This window comes from Triturus cristatus, chromosome 3_2, assembly GCF_964204655.1.
Source record: "Triturus cristatus chromosome 3_2, aTriCri1.1, whole genome shotgun sequence".
Lineage (NCBI taxonomy): Eukaryota > Metazoa > Chordata > Amphibia > Caudata > Salamandridae > Triturus > Triturus cristatus.
In genome coordinates, this window is record NC_140584.1 from 906,881,047 (window position 1) to 906,905,095 (window position 24,049).

The 24,049-nt window shown below is 47.3% G+C and overlaps 1 protein-coding gene across 1 annotated transcript in view; it reads left to right on the plus strand.

Moving 5' to 3' along the window:
• The first annotated feature begins 7,004 nt into the window (after nucleotides 1-7,004).
• The window catches only part of NXN (nucleoredoxin), a 419,399-nt gene continuing 402,354 nt past the window's right edge, over nucleotides 7,005-24,049 (plus strand). The window contains exon 1 of the mRNA XM_085649351.1: nucleotides 7,005-7,690. Within this exon, the coding sequence (XP_085505477.1) occupies nucleotides 7,370-7,690 (321 nt within the window). The 5' untranslated portion in view covers nucleotides 7,005-7,369. The remainder of the gene's footprint in view (nucleotides 7,691-24,049) is intronic.

Here is a 24,049-nt window from a genome sequence, read left to right on the forward strand (position 1 = left end):
CTTCTAAACACTGCCAGCCACTACAAGCAGAGGAACTAGTTAGCAGCTGGGATACACCATTGCCTGCCACTAGTAACCACTTCTAAACACTTCCAGCCACTCACAAGCACAGGAACTAGGGAGCAGCTGGGACACACCACTGCCTGCCACTGGTGACCACTTCTAAACACTGGATGATTTGCAGTAGCAGCAAGGCGTGAGGTGTGAGGAGAGGGCTGTGAACGACGGTGGACGGTCAGCGCCTGAACGGCTGTAATCTCGCCAGGAAAACCCGCCGAGCCGAGGCCGCAGGAGCTGCCACTGAAGCCGCCTTAGCTGCCGACCCACCTCCACAGCCAAAACAAGCGGCTGCGGCACCAGGAGCAGGGAGAGAGCAGGGAGAGAGTCCGAGGACAGGCACGGGAGCCCCCCTCCCCGAGCAGCGCCCACCGCAGGTAGCACCCTAGAACCGTGGCAGTGCTGAGTGCCGGAGTGCCATCACACCCCTGCTGCCGGCACTAATGCGAGAAAGAACTCGATTCGGAGCCGCATAACAGCACAAGAGCACCGGCGCGTTTGAGTGCGGCCGAGCCCGGGAAGAGGGAGCCTTGGAGCCCTGGAGTAGGGGACCCTGGGCAGAGAACGGGGCCCGAGGAGCGAAGTGCAGAAATATTGCAGAACTACTGCCCCGCTCGGAAGCAAGCCAAGGCAGCAGGAGACTTTGCGGGCTAAGGAGGCAGGAGGGTTTTGTGGGGCAAAGCACTGGTATTGAGACACCGGCGGGACTGCGAGGACCAGCAGCCCGCGCGGCGATGTTGCGTCTTCTTCCCGCCCACCACTCTACGTTACTGGGGCTGTCCTGCGCTGACGCGCCGGGCAAAAGTTGTAGCCCGGTGGAGACCGGACCGGGCCACCCCTATTTCGCCATCCTTGGAACCAGTTGCAGCTAATAGTAAGTACCTTTGGTGGGGGAATACAGTTTCTACATTTTAAAGTACGATTGTAATATGGCTGCACGGGAGTCTAGAAGCAAAGCCCACAATAGCAAACTTACAGGAACTTTGGACAATTTTATTTTGAGAGCTAATTCAGTGATTGATCAGGGTATTGTGCTAATGGAACGTAGGGTGTCGCAGGATCTTGCTATGGCCAAAAGATCTTCATTGGGGCATCTTGCGAACGCTCGCACACCCGAGGTTGCAAGGAATGTGAATATTGACAACGCCTTATTGACTGTTCAAAACCAATTACCTACATGGGGTCCGGTCGAAACTTCCCCCCCATCTCATTTGATTCAGCAGGACTTTTCAGTGCAATTGGATGCCCCCACTTTGATTAAAACCCCAGAAAGACCTAATACCCGCCAGCATCAGGGTAATTGCATGGGTGCTAGTCCTAAGAAGAAACAGGGTGCTATTCCTAAGAAGAAACAGCCATCTACAAATAAGGCGGGAGCTAGGGCAGCCAAAACAGCCAAATCAGCCAAAGGCCATAGCAAAAATGTAATTCCACCAAGCACAAGGCCAAGCCCAAGCCCAAATGTTGCTGAGGCACAAATGTTGGTTGTTGCACCGAAATCACCCCTGCATTTGGGAAGCTCTGGAGGTGATACTCTGCCAGGCGCAGGTTTATCCAGGGAAGAATCATCGACATGGGAGGATTCCTTATGCATGAAAATCACCGCACTCCTGAGTGCCACACTACGTCCACTAAAAGAGAGACTTGCCAATATTGAAAGCCGACTATCTAACTTTGAACAAGTAACAGTGGGCACCCTAAATAGTCTGGCTAATAATGCATTGGCCCAGGGCAAATCGAACTTGTCGATCCTAGCTGGGGGGGCTGTGACGTACGACAAACCTGCCACCTCTGTGACACAACAAGTTGTTGCTAATCACACTTCATCTACGGGGGGAACAAATGTATTGTCTTATAAACTGGGAGTGGGACCCAGGGCTGCCCAGCATACAGTGTCCAGTAGAGCAGGAGGGTCACGGTTCAGCACTACCTCACACGAAGGGCGGGCCACTGCAGATACAGGTACAGAAACAGGTATAAGCAAGAGACCTCGTATTGAGCCCACAGTTGAACTGCCACCAGAAGTGAGTCCCTATCTAATTGTTTTAACAGGGGTCCCAGAAATTAGTATGCCGAATGTTGAATCTTATATTTCTTTGAAAAACAAAGCCATACATTGGCTTAACGTGCATAGACCCCTTCCTCCACACATGACTACTGAAATATCTATGGTCCGAAGGGTGGGATGGGTAGGGCGCACACCTAAAACTTTAACTGGCGATTGTGTCCTGGTCAATTTTAGGGATCCAAATATTGTAGACCACATATGTAAATGGAGCTCAGCTAGCATAGGCACAAAAATTGAAGTTAGGCCTCTCTCCTATTTCTATTTTAACAATCAACTGAGTGACTCAGACGAAGCCTGGTCGCTCGTATCACACCGTCGAGTGGGGAGGGGTGAAGTGGCATGGCCACCACCCATCTGCCCAGAATCAGATCCCATGTTACAATTGGTTCAGCGTCCTGGACCAGGTCGATTGACTGTTTTTGGCTGGGCAGGATATGCAGGATGAGATCCTGACTCATGATGAGGTTGCCGGGGATGGCCCGGCTGTGGTGGAGAGAGATCAGGCATGTGAGCCGCCAGGAGCTCAGAACCCCCTAATAGATAGCATTAGGAGTGGTGTAATGCCTGTTTTGGGAAGGGAAGTCGATGGTCACCTACCAGTATCATCCTTAGCTACCACCAGTTACGATAATCCCCTAGGGAGAGACGATATTTTGCCCGACAGTATATGTCCTAGTGTGGGGAACACAAAATGCATGTCTATATTGTCATGGAATGTGGCAGGCTTACCAAATAAATTAGCTTGTCCGGAGTGGGGCATTTTTGTGGACAATAGTGATATATGTGTATTCCAAGAAACCTGGGCCAGGGAGGACCAACACAGAGTGGGCTTTGCGGCATTTAATATCGCCGCACGGTGGGGAGGAAAGGGACGCCCATCAGGGGGCCTTACAATCTGGGTTGGGCTACATCTGGGCTGCTCGGGTGAGATCATCCCGACTTACTCTGATGACATTCAGTGCGTTCTCTTTTCCTGGCCAACCCCCTACAAACTTGCCATTGTGAATGTCTACTCACGGCCGGCAAGTGTGGCAAAGGAGTCCAAAATAATTGAAGAGTTGTCATCCTTCCTTGGTTCCCTTAGCAGTGGTATACATTATTAGGTCGCAGGGGACCTAAACTGTCATTATGAGCCACTTCGTGGCTTAAATGAGGGAGTCCTGACGGGCGAGGACGAATACTGGGGAATTCCGTCATGCGAGTCCCCATATCCGAAGTCCTGGTCCCCACTGGCCATCCAGCTCACGACCCTAACTTTGAACAACTCTATTAGGGCCTGTAACGGTCGGACGCCATCTGATACCCAGTCAAAGTGTACCTTCAATAAGAGGGGACACGAATCAAGACTGGATTACATTATGGTGGAGACATGCTTATGGTCGAAGGTTGTTGACTTCGAGGTAATGCCTAGGGTGGACAGCGACCATAATGCACTAAGCCTGAGGATAGAGTGCCCACGGCCTATAGAGAATGAAAAGGAATTTGGCCCGGACGTGGTCGAAGGGCTGACCATAATGAATAATAGACGTAGAGTCAAGTGGGAGAAACTGGTGGTATCACGAGATGCTCTGCCTAAATTATATAGCGCAATTTTACCCTATTTTACGAAGGTGGGCTCCCTAATCTCCCAGCCTCTGGCACTTGACTTTAATGAGAACATGCAGTGCGTGCATCAGGACCTAGTAGCCTGTTTAGCGGAATTTTTTAACCCCCCTGGCTCTAATAGGAGGCGCAGGGTGCCTGTATCCTCATGGTATAATGCCTCATGCAGGAAGGCAAAATCAGAGCTTATTGTGGCCCTTAAAGAAGGGAGAGACAAACTAAAAATTCGCACCCTAAGATCACAATATAAAGAAACAATGAACCTCGCTAGGGAGGAGTGGGATTTGGAGAAATGGTCCAACCTTTCCTCCGCATTGAAAACGAGAGATGCACGCAGATTCTGGGCAATAGTTAGCACGGGGTCAGGAGAGCCTAGATCTGTAATAGAACCCAATATTGAGGCGGAGGTCTGGGAGCTCCATTTTAAGACCTTATATGCGGCAGTTACAGGTCTAGAAAGTCCACTGGCACTTACACCTAGACTGGGGGCACTAAATGATCATGAGTGTACAGTGGAGGAGGTCTACATTGCCATAGGGAAGTTGGCCACGGGTAAGGCTCCCGGCCTAGATAGACTCCCCGGTCATTTATTTAGGGATCAACCGGCGATCTGGGCCCCCTACCTATGTGCCCTTTTCAACGCAATTCTACGAGGTATGGAGGTACTAGGTACTTGGTTGGGAGCAGAGATTGTCCCAATCTTCAAGAAGGGCTCTCCTCTGCTTCCAACCAACTACAGGCCCATTAGCCTCATTGACGTTCCCCAAAAAATCTTCCCCCGTCTAATCCTGGACCGCTTACAGAAGTGGATTGAGGAGTATGATATCCTCAGTCCTTATCAGGCCGGATTTAGGAGAAACACATCGACCATGGACCAGATATTCTGTCTTATAATGTTATTCTGGAAGACGGTAACACTAGAGGGTGGCAGCCTCTACATGGTCTTTGTGAACCTCCGGTCCGCGTTCGATCTAGTACCCAGGGCAAAACTGTGGGCGGTGCTCTTGGAAATGGGAGTTCCCAATGCAATACTGACGGTGCTGATTAGATTGCATGCACAAAACTACGCACAGGTCAGATGTGGGAGGGAGAGGGTGCTGTCGTGCCGGTTTCCAGTTTGCAGGGGGGTCAGGCAGGGGTGCGTTCTGGCACCAACCCTGTTCTGCCTCTATGTGAATGGCGTTATATCGCATCTGGACGCGGTTCCCAATAACGATGCACCCAGATTGGCAGGCAGGAAGGTGCCGGCGATAATGTTTGCCGATGACACCCTCCTGCTTTCCAAGTCCCCCACAGGGATCCAACGAGTGCTGGACGGTTTTACAGACTTTTGCCGATGCCGCGGACTGGAAATCAATGCTGATAAGACCAAATTTATGATTTTCAGCCCCCCGGAATCGACCCGCCCAACACCGATCCTGGGTTCGGTTAAACTGGAGAGGGTACAGACGTTCCAATATTTAGGGGTAACGATCAATGAAAATCTTCCCTGGGGCCCCCAACAGGCGAAATCACAACTTAAATTCTCCCAATTAGGGGGCGGCATCCTCAAAATGTCTAATACATCTACAATCAAGCCAGTGAGCCCCGTACTGGAGATTTACAAAGTGAAGGCGAGGGCATCGGCTCTTTATGGTGGGAACTCTGGGGGTACACCTGTAGGCCCGAAATTCCTAACGTGGAGAACACGTTTATGAGGCAGCTACTTGCACTCCCCCAAAGCACAACCCTCCTTCCGCTGAGATTGGACTTAGGACTGAGTTTTATCCAGGATGAGCTAGCTCTGAAACCTCTCAGGTTTTGGCGCAGGCTATGGATAACTCCAGAACTGTCCAATTATAGGCTTGAATTAAAGGATGTGCTGAACCATGGTAGTGCAGCGAAAATCCCCTGGCTTGCATTTGTGAAAAAGGAAATGGGGAAAATGGGACTATCGGACCTTTGGTATGAGCCAGAACAGGCATGCAGGGGGGTTTCATGCAAAATGCTTGCGAAGTCCTTTATGGACTACAAACAAAATATATGGCTGCATGACTCCAAAGCTCGCCCTCTGACAACGACCTTTTTAACACTTAAACATTCATATGTTTTTGAAGAGTTTTGGAATTTTATTTACCCAGTTGGAGCTAGGAATTTATATATCCAATGGAGATTCGCAACACTACCACTAAGGGCATTCACAAGTAAGTGGTCTATACCAACGAGCAATTCCTGCCCTGGATGCGGTGCGATTAAGGAAGATGAACTACACATGCTGTTTTTTTGCCCTGCTTACAGTAAAGCCAGAAAGTACTGGTTGGTACCCTTGTGCAAGAACATGGGCTTTGATAAATGTCTTGTTGCAATGAGAGTCCTTAAAACTGACACTTCACCGCACATAGTTTTCGCACTCTCAAAGTTCCTGCTAGCTATGTGGTCCAAGAGATGTTCTCTCATTACAGCGGCATCCAGGGGTGATTGTATATCATGATTGCATACCCTGCTTGATAATCTGATTTTATGAAATGTTTATTTATCTCCTGTGGTTTTATATATGTTTTAAATGTTTTAACTGTAATCTTTTATGACTGAAAAAATGTCGAAATAAAGATCAAATGAATGAAAAGTGTAAAGACCCTGGTGAGGTTAGGGAGGAATAGGTGAATTTATTTACTCATCAGGGATTTGTGCATTCTCCTCCCATATTTCCAGCGCATGGAATTAAAGGATTCCCCTCTCGAAGTACCATAGATCTAAAGAAGAAAGAATGAATGGTGTTATGGGCCCCACCAGTGAATGAGTGAATGAATGTGGTTGAAGAGATCTGTGGTCTGTGACGTAGAAAGGGGATTTTGGTATTCAGCGCTGGAGCAACGTAACATTTGCTCTTGTACTATGCACACTTGTAATTTTCTCCTCATGTAACGCTACTGTTCCTATTGTGAAGCGTTCTGACACCGGGTAAAGTCCGCGCTATATAAAAACATATAAATAAATAAATAAATTGTGAGGCCGTACTGAAGTGGTTGATCAATCAGCAAGTTGAAATTGCACTGCCCCAAGAAACGTCTTCCTTAAAGGAACAATATCTACTTTACTGTACTTTTCCCCACCAGCCTTATATATGTGTCCAAATCAAGAGAAAGGTTTCTTTTCGGTTGAGCCGGGTGCCTTCGACTTGCGATGCCAACCGCAACTTTCTAGCTTTACTGTGACCTCGAACATCGGCAGTCAGCCAATAGAGAAAGGGCCAGCCTCTGACGTCACACGCTCCTGTACCGCTGCATTCCATCCAGGAGACGACGCTGTTATAGCGCCAGCGCCTGCGGACCTAGTAGGAGTGCGCGCGGCCGCCGTTGACAGCGGGAGGCGCGCGCGTGCGCCAGATTGGAGCTCCGCGCAGCCCAGGCTCCCACAGCTGAAGCCCATGCCGCCGGGCTGGAGATAGAGGGCGGCGAACCCCAGACTAGCGGCGGCGCTTACGGCAGGACCAGGCCAATCAAGTAGTCTGGGGGTGAATTGGAGGGCACAGTTAACTCTTGCTTCTGCGAGGAGGGGTGCCTGTTGAGCCTCCTTCGGCTCTGTGAAGAGCGGTGCCTGGTGTGCCCCCTCCGCCCCCTGGAACACCCGGTGCCCCATAACTCCGTTCCTTCACCCAAGGCCATGTCGGAGGCCGTGCCCGCAGTGGCCCTCCTCGGAGAGTGCCTAGTGTCCGGAGGCGAGGCGCCGACGGAGGTGGACGTGCGCTCGCTTGCCTCGGCCCCCGGTGCCCTGCTCGGGCTCTTCTTTGGCTGCAGCCTGAGCGGGCCCTGCCGCCAGTTCAGCGCCAGCCTGGCTGACTTCTATGAGCGCTTCCGCCGCAGCCGTGGCACCGGGTGCCTGGAGATCGTTTTCGTATCCTCCGACCAGGACCACGAGCAGTGGAGAGAATTCATCAGGGACATGCCCTGGGTGTGCCTTCCGCACAAGGAGCGGCACCGCAAGGTGAGAGCATCCAGGGGTGAGCCAGGGGTCCTGGGGGCAGAGACACGGGGCGGGGGACTTATGAGCAGTTGGGGTACTCGATCAGAGACCTGCCTTGGGTGCGCCCATCGTATAAGGAGAGGCACCGCAAGGTGAGGAGACATTCAGAACAGATTTTCATTGGGGAAAAGAGTGCACAAACTCCAGATAACTTGATCCGGGGCGTGCTTACTTTGTGTCTCCCGTACAAGGAGAGGCACTGTAACTTTAGGGTAGAAGCAGAACGATCTGGAGTGAGTGGACAGTTCACAGTGGACTTTGATGATATCAATGTTCTAGAACATCAAGAGGGCAAGCATTGAGAAAGGGAACACGAGGGAGTACTATCCAAGGAAACGAGAAGCCAGGTTTCAGGAGGGAGGGGTTAGCAGTGCCGCGTTACACCTGCCTTGGTGGAAGCGGCACAAGGCCAAACACTGAGGGCCAGAGATAGGGTAACAGCCCGTTGTCTTCTGACAGTCGAGGACTGCGATCAATGGCTTTCAGATGAGGGAAAGGTTCTAGATTAGACAAGTTTTCACAGAGAGTAAAGTAATGCTTGCTGCTTAATACTCCCATTCTGGGGTGTCAGGGTGGCCGGATCTGCCAATATAAAACCATAATTAACACTTATTAAAAGAAAATTAAATGCTATTAGTGCACTACAGGTTAAAAAACTATTTTTGATAATGTCTACTTCAACCGTCCATAGGGCCACTGGAATTATGCGTCAGTAATGTCTACTTCAACCGTCCATAGGGCCACTGGAATTATGCGTCAGTAATGTCTACTTCAACCGTCCATAGGGCCACTGGAATTATGCGTCAGAGAAGGACCTAATTACGTGGCAAAGTTGGCCTAATTATGCGGCAACAAATATAAAATTGTCTTAATAATTTTGTAATTTTTTCACATGTTAACACTGTTGGCAAAGGTTTTACTTAATTAGTACCAGCTTAACATCAAAATATAGTAATGGGCAACCGAAAGATAACCAGTCAACGTTTGCATAAGACCTTCAACTGCTCTGCTTTTGGTCCTTTATAGCTAGCAACAATTATTTTTTGTTAAGATTTGCAGATTACACAGTAGATGATGGAATATGCACCAAAGTCATAATTTTGCAGAAAACGTGCAACTACAGAATCACATAATTCCAGTGGACCTGATCTTTCCTGCTGATAACGAGGCATTATTGCTTTTGGGTGCATCTTAAAGTTATATTTATATGCCTAAATATTCTGCCTAGGTTGAGGATCGAGACAGTACCTGGCTGGTGGTATTGGGTGAGTGGTACTTGATGGAATGAAGAGACTATCTTGGTTCTACTTGCTTTTCCAACAGATGCCCAGTTAGTCAGGTGGAGGAAACGGCTTAGTGTGAGTTAGGACTCCAACACCACATGTGAGATTGACAGGAGGACATGCAGCGGATACCTCTCCCTTTAGACGTACACATTATAAACATTTTTAATGATGCCCCACTGTAACTTGAAATGTTAGTGAGATATGCTTTGGAATGTGTGAATTTAGAGATTACTATATAACGTAATTAAGCTACTGATGTTTAAACCCAGGGGAAGTTGCGGGGAGTATTGCCTAATAACCAGACATGTGTTGGTGGAAGGAAAACAATCATCTTATGTGACAATTCTGTACTTTGAATTAGAAGAAGTTTTAAATGGACACATTTTTTACTACTTAAGTACATGAGACCGTTTATTGTACCGATGATGAGGGGCACGGTTGTTTCTTATTGGAGACCCTTTGGATAACCAGTTATAGCAGCTGTTTGGCACCAGATATAGTCTCTTATTATCCTTCTTTAGTTATAGCATATAGTATTTGTTAGTTAACCCTTTGTTATCCACCCATTTCTTTTTCTTCGGTGGTTTACGTGGATGGGTTTTGCATCATGATGAACAGAGATCTTGTGTTATTAGTGCTGAGGTTTTAGACTGTGTGTGTGTGTCCCAGAGACATGCTGCCTCTGTTGTATGGACAGTTTAGTTGTTTTCTTTCTCTCTTAAGAAATTGACCCACCTGCCTTTTCCTAATCTTTGCTGGCCTCCTTCCTTTTCTCTGAGAGATGCTTCACTTAAGCCGCCATATTGCACTCCTCCTTTTTCTTCTTTTCCTCTATTCCCTTTATCTGACTTCAACCCGTTATATATATATATATATATATATATATATATATATATATATATATATATATATATATATATTCATTCAACGTTTGCTCTTTTTTCTTACTACCGTAATTATTTACAGGATGTCATGTATTCCACTCTTTCCTTACGTTCTTGGAAGAGTTTTATTACAGTTATCCATCAGTTCCGCAAGCGGCCCTTTGCTGGTTTGATGCTATTCAGCTAAGTGACACCCTGACTCTGCAGAGCACTTGTCTGAGATGATTTGGATTACATAGCATTCCATGTTAAGCTGGTGTTAGACAAGATCTTTTTGATTTTACTAAAATTATACGTATAACCTACTTAAGGGGCTTTCAGCCCACCATTCTCATCCATTGGTCTCTTATTTCATCCACATTTTTCATCTGCCCACGGTAGCATACAGCAGTGGTCTCACTTCAGCCATTGACTAACCTCATTGAATGACGGCATTGCGCCCTTTCATGAGGAGAAAATCCACGCACAAAGTAGGTCCCTTCAGTTCCAGGGCTACTATGGCAGTGTGTGATTTTTAGAGCAACTGTTGCTTGACGAGGGCCCAAAGTTTCTCCAAAAATAAAGTTTAGCAAAAACCATAACAAAACAAGAATTTAAAAAGGCAAAAGGTAGGCAGCCAATGCTAGAGCTATATGCTTTGCCAAAGAGGATTTAATTTCGCTGTGATTTAAATTTGCCAAAGTGTATTTAGAGATGCTATGCAAAGTTTTTCTTTTTCTTTTTTAGGGCTAACAATTTGTAGAGAGATTTTGTGCATATTTTGGAAATGGCTATATGTAAATTTTATTTATTGTTAGCATTCTTAGTGGTGTCACCATCTCGTATCGGGACTTTCCCTATGAGTCTGACTTTAATAACATATAGGCACAATATTTACCTTGTATTATCGAGAATGTGTAGACAGATGGGCCTTAAAATAGATGTCACCAGTATTTAATGTGTTGTGCAGACCTAACGTTGCTGAAAGAAATTCTGCCAACGTCTGGTTAGGTTTAAAATGATTTTGCGCAGTGCCAACAATTGTGAAAATAGGGCATTATCTGGAATGATGGGAATGTTCTTAAATGTTGCAGAGCAAACCAGTAGAATTACTGAGTGGCAGAAGAGAGCGCTTCATAATTAACGTAATTGCATAGGATGGAAATTACGTCTTATCTTTCTCTCTAATGCATTTTCCACTCCCTTCTGATTACTGCTGGATAGCTGAGAGTACCATACATCTTGGACACTGTTAAGACTTGCAAGTAGGTGATGAATATAAAGCAAATACAGTTAATTGCTGCAAGCTTAAAATGTTGCATTAGCATTTTTTTTTGCCTCATTAGTCGGGTATAGAGTTAAATTGAGTTGAATGTGATTTGGGGTGTAGGTTTTATCTATTTCCTTATTATTTTTAAAGGGTTGTTTGCAGGGTGCAGAATACATAATTTAATATGCAAATAGGGAGGAGTCCTTAGAGTTACCATAGCATCCTATATTACATCATAGTAAGATAGGACAACGGCATAAATATGTTGGGGAAGAAGGAGCACTAGGGACTGGCTGATTTTAATAATTAAAACAGCAAATTGCTTGGCTGACAAAGTTACAATAGCAGAGGGAGCTCTAAAAGCAAGCATCACCATAACTGCCTTCAAAACTAAACTTGTGGAAGTAAATAGTGAAATAGCAGACAACAAGGAATTCCTAATGAAGCGAAAATTCTCCAAACTTCAAAAGGGCATTAGTCGGTTCAGCAAGGAGAAAACCTACCCGTATCTGAGAGAGGACTTACAACAACCACAAGATGACAACTCCTCAGACGACAACACATCTACACGCAGAAGGACATTGTCCCATAGCATCAATTCCAGTACGGATAGCTGGAATGGCCAACAACAGCACTACCAACGTGGTCCACCTAATCAGATGTTTGCCTATGGCATGCCACCTTTCCAGGAACCCCCAATTTGGCAATTCCCAGGTTGCCAACAAGGCCCACAACCTCCATTCACCCCCTTCCACTAACAACCTTTTTTAGGCAGAGGCTGGGGCAGGGGAAGAGGAAAAAGAAGAGGAGGCAACAATCCACACAAGCAGGTGCAATGGCAGGCTCAACCACACTAACTACAGAAGGAACTCAGGAGCCAAACAGGCAAGAAAACTAATTGTGAACCTCTCCAAACGGATACTCAACCATACGGAAGAAAAGGTCCTACGGAAGGGATTGTGGTTTGTACCCACACCGGCCACAGATGACTTCAGAACCCACTGTGAGATTCACAACCTTTTTAGAAAGGTCCGTTTTAGGAGCTTTTTTCACTGATCAAGTCGACTCCTCCCCTAGGGACACTGGACTTCAAAAACCTTCGACCTTTACACCAACTGCTGTGATGGTGCCACCTGAGGTTCTTACTTTTGAGAAGGCTGTCCTTAAGGACATCAAATCGTTGAAGACCAAGGGAGCCTTGCACAACATCTCACGACTGGAAAATGAAGCCATAAAAAATCTGGCCAATGACTAATCTGTTACCATAAAGGAGGTAGATAAAGGGAGTACCATCATCCTCATGTCCACCACGGACTATAGGACTGAGTGCCTCCGGCAGCTAAATGACAGACGGTACACCCCCCTGAGAGTAGACCCGACCGCAAGACTAATCATAAAAGTCAGGTCCCTGGTGTTGGAAGCCCTCACTCAAGGATGGATAACCAAAAATGAATCTGAATTCCTTATGAACAATAACCCCCGAATCCCTTACTTCTACACCTTGCCAAAAATTCACAAGGGTACCCTATCACCACCAGGGAGGCCCATTGTGTCAGGGATCGGGTCAGTTATAGAACCCCTGTCGAGATTTTGCGACTATTTCGTCAGGCCTCTAGTAAAAGAGACCCCCAACATTTCTACAAGACACAAGAGATGTTCTGAACATCATAGAACTCCAAAACAATGAGGACCCCCATCTGGATGCTTTAATAACCCTAGATGTGGAGGCCCTCTACACCAACATTCCACAACTAGCTACATTAGAGGTAGTAGAGGAAATACTACGCTCTTCTGAATGGGGAGCCCCGACCCCAATCTCATTCATCATGGAGTGTGCACATGTTGCACTGACTGAAAACTATTTCCAATTTGAAGATCAAATTTACCATCAAACCCAAGGGACTTCGATGGGGAGCACGTTTGCCCCTAGTCTGGCGTGTCTCTATATGTCAAACTTTGAAGCCAAAGACATTCTGCTGTCCAGAAATATGTACAAGGACCATGTCGTCCTTTGGCGACGCTACATTGATGACGTCTTGGTCTTCTGGAAAGGAGACCTAAATACAATATCCCTGTTCGTCACATGGGTCAACAGCTTGAACTCTTTCCTACACTTTACTGCCAACACCTCTGAACAGGAAATGCCCTTTCTGGATATCCTAATGGGTTGGAAACAAAGACTTACAAAAAACCGACTGATAGTCATACCCCGCTACTTTTCAGTAGTTTCCATCCCAAAGCACTACCCGACAACCTGCCCTATGGGCAATATTTAAGACTCGGACTTAACTGCATTAAGCTGGAAGACTTTAGTACACAGGCCTCTGAGCTTACAACCCATCTGGCTAGATGGGAATATCCAAAAAGCACCATCAACACTGCATGTAAGAGGGCACGCAATACAAACAGGAAGATACTTATACAGACTAATGAAAAAACTGACACCAAACAAATAACATGTCTCACCACATACACCCCTGAATCAAGTATGATCAAGAAGATCATAAACAAGCATTGGAAGATCCTTAACATAGGCGACTCCACAGTAGATCCACCTAGATTCGCCTTCAAGAGAACGAATAACCTAAAAAACCTTCTACTCAGAACAAGACCAAAAAAAGAACCCCCTATGAGAAACCAACTTTGGAACTTACCACTGGTCACTAGCCACTACCCATGTGGTCAGTGCATAGTCTGCCCACTGACGAAAGCAAGCAAAATGGTTACTCTCACAGACACATTCACCTGGTTTCAAAGGACACCCACTAATTGTAACACCCGCAATTGTGTATACTTAATCACATGTCCATGCAAACTCATGTATGTGGGCATGACAACTCGCCCCGTAAAAATCAGAATCTCAGAACACTGCAGCAACATCAGGTGTAGGAGAAACAATACAAAGATGTGCACACACTATACAGAAGCCAACCACACTTTCAACGACATCTGTTGGACCATTCTGGAATCGCACCCTTTGATCAGTAAGAAAGCCCTGTTTAGAAAGGAGCAAAAATGGATTTTCAGAATTTCCAGTAACACCAGGGGCCTCAATGATGACATCCCATGGGTGGTATTTAACAACCCTTAACCCCTCGGCCCACCTAACCTGAGAGCCACCACATGTATGAGTACTGCCCTATACTTAATACCTATTATGGCTGTTCCCTCCACATAGGAATTTCACCCTCGTCCCTATGCCACAGAGCACCCGCAAGGAACTGTGCACGCTGCGCAAGAAAATCCTACAAAGAATATAGAACCCCTGTCTGTCTGTCTCCAACACCCAACGATACAACATTCCAAATTTGAAAGGTATATTATATCCCTCATGCGCATATTGCAAGAGGTTAATGGGTATTCTAAGTTGGGGACTCATATATGCGCAAAGAACTCCATACTGGCAAATGTACCATAAGAGTAGTATCGTAACTGAAGCACTAGTAGACAATACCCCTAGAGTCACTGAATGCCTTCTGGCTTAACTTAAACCTTTACGTGGCAGGGAGAACTCAAACACGTTCTTAATAAAGTTATTTTGAAATTGAAGCTCCGTTAACAAATATACCCCCAAGATGGCGTCCGCCGCTTTGGTCTAGTTGTCATGCCAGGACGCTATGATGAATTACATTTAAACCCAAACGCGAAAGGGCAACACGCCACTGGAGCCTGAGCAAGGGTAGGAGCACCGCTAGTTGCGCGCCCCCCTCATGTGAGTACCTATCAATAGCTTCATGACAGATCGAGAGTGTTGCCACAAGATACCGGTAAGACGCAGCTTATACAAACGCCTACAGCTCCCCGCCAGTCTTTGTTATTTGTGTTTCAGAGTGAGCAACGAAGTGCTCTCGTGGCTACCCCGTCCACCTGTGACCTCATCACCGGGGTGAGTTGTTGTGCTAAAGTCGTGCACTATTGGCTTGAATTTTGCCGCAGGTATCAGCTCCCGATAAAAAACGAAAAAACTAGCCACGCGCAGAGTCCTTGCTGCATGCTCTGGGTTGATTACCGCAATTACCGTGAGCCTATTCACGCTGCTGCACTCACAGGGACAAGCAACCCACGGGTATACACTGTACTGCATATACCACACGTACACACTTTGCTGCATGCTCATAGCAGACTACCACAGATATCGTTAGCGCTTGAAAACTGGTTAATGCCCACGTGTAAAACTGCACAAATGATGTCCCCACTACAAGTCCGTGATACCAGCTCGTGCTGATATCACCACATGTACGCACTCGTTGGTATGGGTGTGTTCCTAATAATTACTACGTGATGTGCACCGAGTCATTTTTGTTTGAATCTTTACTCACAAACGGTGTATCCACCAACACGACCCTTGTAGGCAATAATGGCCCATGCATGTAAGTCACTGCACCATTGGTGGATATTATCGCTTTTCAGACTAGTTCTGGAATTTTAACAGTTTGCATCTCTTTCAGGTCTCACCTAACCAGGTCTTCAACCCTGGATCTTCACTAACAACGCTGGTGACAAATACGGTACTCAGCACCGGCCTTGCGGTAGTGTTAGAGTTTAGGACAATTTACTCCTGTAATCACTGGTCCTGAAGAATTGCCGATTGTCCCGTTAGGGGCAGAAGGCAAGAAACACGTCTACCGCATACACATACTAGATCCTGTAGGATCATTGATAAGCCAGACATGGCTCACGCATTTTTAGTTGGGTTAGTACACCCCACGAATAAAATTAGTTCCCGCTAGGCCAGTACTAAACCTATTTTATTCCACTGCTCATACTCCCGCACTACCTAGACCACTTACCAGCATTCACCAAACGGCTGTCTCTTAAAAGATCTCCGGCAAAGAGCCCCTTCGCGGGAGCCCGTCTGGCATTGCAGCGCCGGCCCGACGAGGAGCACAGCCCAATGATGAAGCATGACATCCTTTGGGGTGTGTGAGGGCAATCCATAAGAGACCTGTTCACTCCCACCCTCGTAAGGAACTGCACGTTCTTTTGATTTATGTGTCTTCTAGGAGCATTGTGCAGGACCTCATCAAAAGCTCCCAGTTCCTCTATTTTGATTAAAGGAAGAGGGAGCCATCATCAAAAATCCCATTGTGATTGTGACATAAGACTTTGTATCGAGTATATTATCAAGATCATTTATCTATAGAGCACAGGAGAAGAATGTATTAAAAAAAAAAAAACACTAAGATCATGAATGTTGCCCATCTGTTCAGCCATCCTCATCACTTATTGATGATGATGGTCGAAGTCTATATATTCCAGATCTATGTAAGACAAGTGACTTATCCCTTCTATATCGTCTTGTATTTTTAATGAACGTTCTGAAAGGGACTAGAGCTTCTCAAAAATATCCATTGTGTCAGATACTAAACAATTTTTCCATGGCATAAATATACCCGAGTTTTGCCCACCAAATATTCACTGGTGGAGTTTTTGGATGTTTTGCTATCCTTAAATGAGCTACCAGAAAAAAGTGAGGAAATGGCCAACGTGGGTGGTTAGCGTATATCCCGCCTCTTCACCTGTGCCCCCAACATCATCAGAGTTTCTAGGCACATTAATGGTGCGTATCAGTCTAATTTGCTCCAACACCTCCAACCATAAAATCCCAACCTGTATGTCCCCATTCTAAGCATTGCTTCTCGTGCCCCAAGATTAAACTCCCACCCCTCAAGGTACAGCTTGCATCTATTACAGCTGAACTGCGTAGCCACTTCCTCTGCTGCTTTCATCTGGGCTGTCTTTCTCTCAGGCCTCAGATCAGATCTCCGCTGCTGTCCTTTTGGAAGGGAAGATGCCTATCGAAAAGTAACTACTTGTTTACTTTACGCTCGTGGCGAGCAGAGCGAGTTGCAAAACCCATTTGAGGGTTTGAAGTGAGTGGGACACGCGTGCCTGGTGTTCAAGTCAAATGTTGTTTTGCAAATCGGAAAGATCCAAGTTTGTCACCAGGGTGATGTCAGTTCTGCCTGCCAAAATTGTAATCTGCCCCTCGCAGAACAAAGGACCATGACTGAACTTTTAGTCTGAGAAATCTCTCAAAAGTACAACTGCTTTGCGTGTGCGGTTCTGGATAAACTCCTAACATTTGGTTCTTCCTGTATGACTGTGTTGCTTCCTAATCCGATGTAAGTTATGTCTTGTCCGGTGTTTACTTTGGGGTTAGTGGAGTAAGCTCTGTGTAAATCGTGATGTTTGGGTTTGTCATTCTTTTGTACATCACTTTACAGCCAATTAATTATGTGGGAAGCAAGGCGGTAGCGATATCTATTTTTAATTCGAAGTTAGTTTATTTTCTCTCTTTACAAGTCGCATTCTCGTGGCCTTGTGGCTTACATTTAAGTGTTCCACAATTTCTGAAGTGTACGCTGAGAGTAGAAAAATATGGTGGCAACAAATGAGTTCAGCATTCATGCAGTCTGGATTAAATGCATGAATGCAATTTATCGGAACTTTGTAGGGCCCCTGTTTCACGTGACGGCCACTTGGAAGGGGCAATTTTTGGACCCCCGCCGTCATTTTCTTCCCCCCTAACGCCCCCCTTGACTGATGTTCCCTTGCAGTCCCTCTAGATCGCTGCAAGAAACTCCATTCCCAGGGCCTCTACAGCCGTTTCCCCTGCAAGAATCCATCCTGGGCGTAGTAGGAGCCATCTTTGCTCATCCCCGGTGGAGCATGTTTTATTTGTGCTCCCACAAAATGGGAGCAATTCTGTGTTGTCCTGTCTGCAAGAACATTGACAGGGAGAAACATTTGCGCTCCCACCTGGTGGTAGCATATCTGCTGCTAACTCTAGATGGGAGAACTGAAGTCTTCCCTGCCAATGTTGTAGCGGGTAGGGAACAAGTGTCCAGAGGAATGGGGTCACAGGGACACCAACATTGACCTGGTCCTGGGGGTTGGGGCCACACGCCCCATCTACATTAAATGAATTCTGCCCCAGGAGGATGGTGTTCTAATGGCCTTAAAATGGCTAGGGGAGTGGGGCTGCATGTCCCCACCCCATAAAAACATCATTGCCCCGGTGGCCTTACATTGGCTCTGTATGGGGTGTTGCACTCTTCCTCTACATAAAAAGAATATCTGTCCTAGGGGATGGAGTCCCTGTGGCCTTGGAATTGCTCAGGGTGGGGGCCATATGCCCCATCCCTTAATTTTTTTTTTATTGTGCTGACCTCACCACCCCACACCGGCCCAGGTCTAGCCCAGAAGGCATGTATTTCTAAAGAGCAGGAGCACACCCTTCTGTTTACTGCAGATGTTCCACGGATCTGTGGTACCTTTTTTTTAACATTTCTTGGCCTCCGGGGGACATTAATGGGGCAGTGTATACCTTTTTAAAAAAAAAAAAAAAAAAAAAAATTAAATTCATTTTCCAGGACAGAGGATTGAATCCCAGAATCCTAAAATGGCTTCCGCCATATCTTTGTTGATGTTGTGGCACCCAGTCAAATTTTAGCTTTAGATTTGTCAGGTCCCCAGATCCTTTGCAGCATGAAAACGAAATACATTTTGAATTAATTATCACAAACTAAAGAACAGATTTACACCAAATGACAAACAAGCACACTTTCTGGATCAAGTTCTAGCTTTCTGTGAAATTTGGTGTAATTTCTTTTAATCTATTTTGTGGTATCGCTGTTAATTTTCCCCATAAAAAATTGCATGGGGAAAACTAGCTTTGGGACCTCTGCCCCCTTTTTCTTGGCCACCTGCTGATGGTTCACCTCAAAACTTCCAGGATGGAGCTGAGACGGATGAGACTTTTTATGTTTTTTCTTCGTGAAGATTTGACAAACGGTGCAAAAGTTATAAGCAAACCAAAAAATCAATTTCCTGTGGTGCTAAAAAAAGCAAAGGTTAAAGTGAAGTTGTAAGGGACTTATGTTAAATAAAAAAAAAAAAAAAAGAATCTAGAAATTCTTTGTAAACACCAAAAGCTATTGTGACTTTATAATAAGGAATTGTAATAATATATAAACTAACATTTAAAAACAAAACAATCTAAAATTCACTGGTTATAGTTTACTGAGCTAATTATAACTTCAACCCCTGCCATGCTTTGCTTGTGACTTGACTTATTACGTCACTCAAGTCATGTTGAATAACATCATTGATAACCTCACTGATCATATCACTGATGAAATCTCCCAATGGATGTGACCGTTTGATGTAAACTTTTCATACTGGAAGGCATTAAGCAAGGTACACATAGACGCAATATTTCATAACATCAACAGAACTTGCGTGTATCCTTTACAAGCAGATCATAGGGCATAATTGAAATCGCCCACAATAAGAAGATATACCTTTGTAGCCTAGAGCCAGCGCGCATGCGCTACTCTGCGAGACTTATTGTAGAGGAGTAAGGAATAGAAGCCCCGTCCACTCTTCGCCCATATTTGCCATTGGCTTGTGTCATTGTCCATCATAAAGGCTGGCTTCTGATTCGTCAATAGGCTTGTTAGTCCATCCTTAGTACAGCCTCCTCTTCATTTGTCACCTCCCATGGCGACTGGCCCCTTTACTTCGGTTGTTACATGGTACGTATTACTTAGACTGTGAGCACTATTTTCTTTAATGAGGTTCTCCTACTGCAGGCACAACATGCTTTGGTGCATTCCTTATTCCCCCCTCCCTCCCCTTGTTGTGCCTTCTTCCTCCCCGCCCTCCTGTTGTCCGTGCCTTTTTTCCCCGCCCGCCCTCCCGTTGTCTGCCTTCTCGCCCTCCCGTTGTCTGCCTTCTCGCCCCCCCGCCTGCCCTCCCGTTGTCTGTGCCTTCTTGCCCCCGCCTGCCCTCCCGTTGTCTGTGCCTTCTTGCCCCGCCTGCCCTCCCGTTGTCTGTGCCTTCTCGCCCCCCCCGCCTGCCCTCCCGTTGCCTGTGCCTTCTTGCCCCCGCCTGCCCTCCCGTTGTCTGTGCCTTCTTGCCCCCGCCTGCCCTCCCGTTGTCTGTGCCTTCTTGCCCCCGCCTGCCCTCCCGTTGTCTGTGCCTTCTTGCCCCCTCCGCCCTCCCGTTGTCTGTGCCTTCTTGCCCCCTCCGCCCTCCCGTTGTCTGTGCCTTCTCGCCCCCGTCTGCCCTCCCGTTGTCTGTGCCTTCTCGCCCCCGTCTGCCCTCCCGTTGTCTGTGCCTTCTCGCCCTCCGGTTGTCTGCCTTCTCACCTCCCCGCCCGCCCTCCCGTTGTCTGTGCCTTTTTGCCCCCGCCCACCCTCCCGTTGTCTATGCCTTTTTGCCCCCGCCCGCCCTCCCTCCCGTTGTCCGTGATGCATACAATTTGCAAAGCAATAGGTCTCGCGTAAATGCAAGACCAATTGCATTGCAAATACTTGTTTTGAACTTGTATTTAGAATGCCTCCTTGTATGCCATTTTTTGGGTAAATACATGTCGCAACATTTCTCTTCATGTTACGGCGAGTCAACCCGATCCTTTTATCCCTCAATAGCGGTCCTCTGGGACCAAAAGTTCAGATTGGGGTAATTTGGGGGAGTGCTCTATTTTTAGGTCTCGCCTGGCCCAGCGCATGCGCTGGTCTGGCGAGACTTATTGAGAGGGCTCCAAAAAGTGCTACCAGGCCAGCCAAGAGCTACAGTGCATGTGCGCGGGCGCGCGCGCCGCGCTTTACCGCTATTACTTTCACTTTCGCGGCCGTGCAGCTTTGATGTTTGATCGTGATCGCGATCACTTTCACTTTCGCGGCTGCACGGCCGCTTTGCATAGCCAATAGGTCTCGCTTTTGGGACCTTATAAGTATTTAGTTATGCAACTGTTACTTGGCGAAACACTTATAAGGTCCCAAAGGCGAGACCTATTGGCTATGCCAATGCTTGTTTAAATTGGCAGGAACTGCAGTACTCCCGTGTGAACAACTGTGCAGATATAACTTTATTTTGAAGTTTATTGTCTCTAAAATGGTTTTACACCAGATCACAAAAGGCTTGCTTTCTGAGGAAAGATTATAGGTTTCTGGCAAATTCAGTTTAATTTTGTAAAGCCATTATTTTCTGTAACGCTTACTAAAATTGTTCTGGGAAGTGAGTCTGTCTGTGTGTCGGCCACTGCAATTATGTGATGCTGCCTCTTTTTTCGCATAATTATAGATTTGCTACATAATTCATCGTCGGCTGCATGCATAGTTCGCAAAGTTTAACAAAAATAAATTGTTGTTGGGGGCTTGGCTGGATGAGCCATCATGGGAGATGCTTTCTAGAGCTCTCAGACTCACCGTGCCACAATATCCGACAACTTCCTTCAAATTCCCCCGTGCAGACGGACCAGACGACTCTTGGACAGACTGGAATAAACTTGGGGAGAAGTCAGTCTGTGGAACTGAAGTGATTGCCGAGCAGGCCGGCCTCATAGACATCTGTGCTTTCTTTCCGCTTCAAGCCGGTGCCCGGCAGGGGTCGAGGACCGTGGTTCTGTCGCATGCCCGACTTTGGCAGGCCAACAACGATCCTGGTGCGGTGGCCGTCTGAGAGTGCTGGGGAGGAGTGGCTCACTCGGACTGGCGGTCGGGGAGGGCGGCCCGGGCTGTCTGCTCGGCGCCTGTGACCGCAGCGGGGCCTAGGGACTGGGTGAAGGCCCTTGAGGTCTGCGATTCCCTGCTGACTCTGACACCCGCGGTGTGAGGGTGCTTCCTGGTGGGCCCTCGCCCGGAGACAGTATCGGAGGGGCCTGAGTGAGCCAGGGCCGCTTCCCTTCGACCACTATCGGCCGGGGGCAACTCAGCCTTCAAGAAATCATCGTCCGAAGGGCCTAGATGTAGGCCTGTGGTGTGGGACGGCCTATTACAGGTTTGGACCCCGGGGGGGTTCACCATACTGATCCACCACTCCCCATTCCTCCTGACTGCCTACCGATACCTGAATATCTGTGGCCCCTCTCGCACTGGGCTGGGCGTGGGGGAGCATATTGGGAGGCCACATAATAATCCGGAAAAGTGTTTTTACGATTGCTGGCATGTCCCACGGAGGACGAAGTGGGGGCAGGTAGATGGCGAAAAAGAGGCGCCGGCGGGGTGCAGGGGGTTCAGCTGGCTAGATCCTCTTATAGAGTCTGCTTGTGGTCAACCCTTGGGTGGCAGAAACAGCCGTGCTAGGCCAGGTGTGGCTTGCTGCTCAGGGTGGGCTGATTCCGTGAGTCACTCAGTGCCCTACTTTGCATCGAAGAAGCGTCATCAGTGAGCTGCTGCTGGGTGAAGATTAGGCCCCAACCACGGTGCAAACCTCCACCCTTGCCAACATGACGAAAGATAACATGTCAGCCCCATCCACGAAACAGAGCACTCTTGACCAATATGCCAATGCCATTACAGGGGCGACTGGTGGGGCGGATGGAGGGGATCCTATCCCAGACAACTCTGCCCTGCTGGCAGCAGTCACACAGTCATGCTACATGCAGGACACCAAAATTGGTGCGGTGGGCACTGAGGTCTCATTTCTTCGACAGGACCTCCGGAAGTCAGTGGATTGTATTATCGAGACCAGGGTGACCGTCGTAGAAGACGTAGTAACATCTCTCCAACCAAAAGTCAATCATCTCACGGTGGTGACCCAGGAGCTTGCCGCGTGGATGGAGGCGAAATAATTTGCGCTTCGTAGGATTTCCAGAGAGGTGCAAGGGTGCATCAGTGAAGGGGTTCCTGATGCGGTGGCTGTGCTGACTCATGCCAGAGGGGGCACTTTCTCCCTGCTTTGCAATGGAGCGGGCTCATAGAGCCCTCACGGTGAAGCCCCCCCCCCCCCCGCTCCCCCTCCCTCAGGGCACAACCCCGTCCTGTCATTGCTAAGCTGTCTGACTCTTCCCAAAACAATAGGCAGATCCGCCCGAAGAAATCTGTCGAAACAGCGGCACTGATCAAGATCCAACTGGTGCTCCCAGAAACAAGGGGATGATTCATAAACCGAATGAACTGGCTGCCTCGGGGACAGATACATTGCCTCAGAATGGCTACCTTTAAATATGTGTTGCTTGGTCCGATTGCAGGGGCTATCATACACTGTTAGCCTCCACAAATCTCATCTACACACCCTAAAGAACTATGTTTTGAGGGTGTTGGGAGGATGGGGAACCATTAGAGCGGGGCCCTCCACGTCCCCCATTGGAGCCCGAGAGATACTCTCACCACAACAGATACTTCATGTTTGCTGAGATATTGGGGTGAGGGAAAGGGATGTTCAACTTAGATGGGAAACGTTTTACTCTGTCTAGGCACAGACATAAGGACCCAACGGATCCCACGCACCAGACCCACATATGGCGCCCTCTCTAATAACTAGATGACTATAGACTCATTGAATGATCATCCCAGCGGGATCCGTATTATGACTTGGAACGTACGGGGGCGTCCTGAATATAATTAAGCATGGAGCTGTTCTGAAATAATATAACCAAAGGAAGGGAAACTGGGGCTTTTTCATCTAGGTCCAGCATACATGCCTGTTAACATATCTTTGCAGCAGTGGTATGCAGTTCCTATTATAAGAAGCAGGTAGTTGTATGTGATCTGAGGGTACACATAATAGTGTATAATAAAGAGACAGGAGAAGAGTTTCCTCCTTTCGGAAAATGACCCTCTCACACCCAGCCAGCTAGGTGTCTTGCTTTATCATTGGGTCTGCTCCTTATCGGATCGGCGCTGCAATACCCGATCGGCACCCGTGATGGGGCCTTCTTGGCAGAGATATTTATTCCTTATGCTGTAGGGTGCAGTGTGTGTGAGGGCCCTAGATTAGTGTAGGTGGTAGTGATGTGAAATTTAAAACAGGAAATGGTGGTCCACTCGCAACAATTTTAATGAATTGTGGCCCCCACCCTGATTAAAGTGAAAAAGACGCGTACACTCACTCAAAGGTTGTAAGGTTATACGCTTGTGATATGCGTCAACATGTTTCTTGCCTATTATCA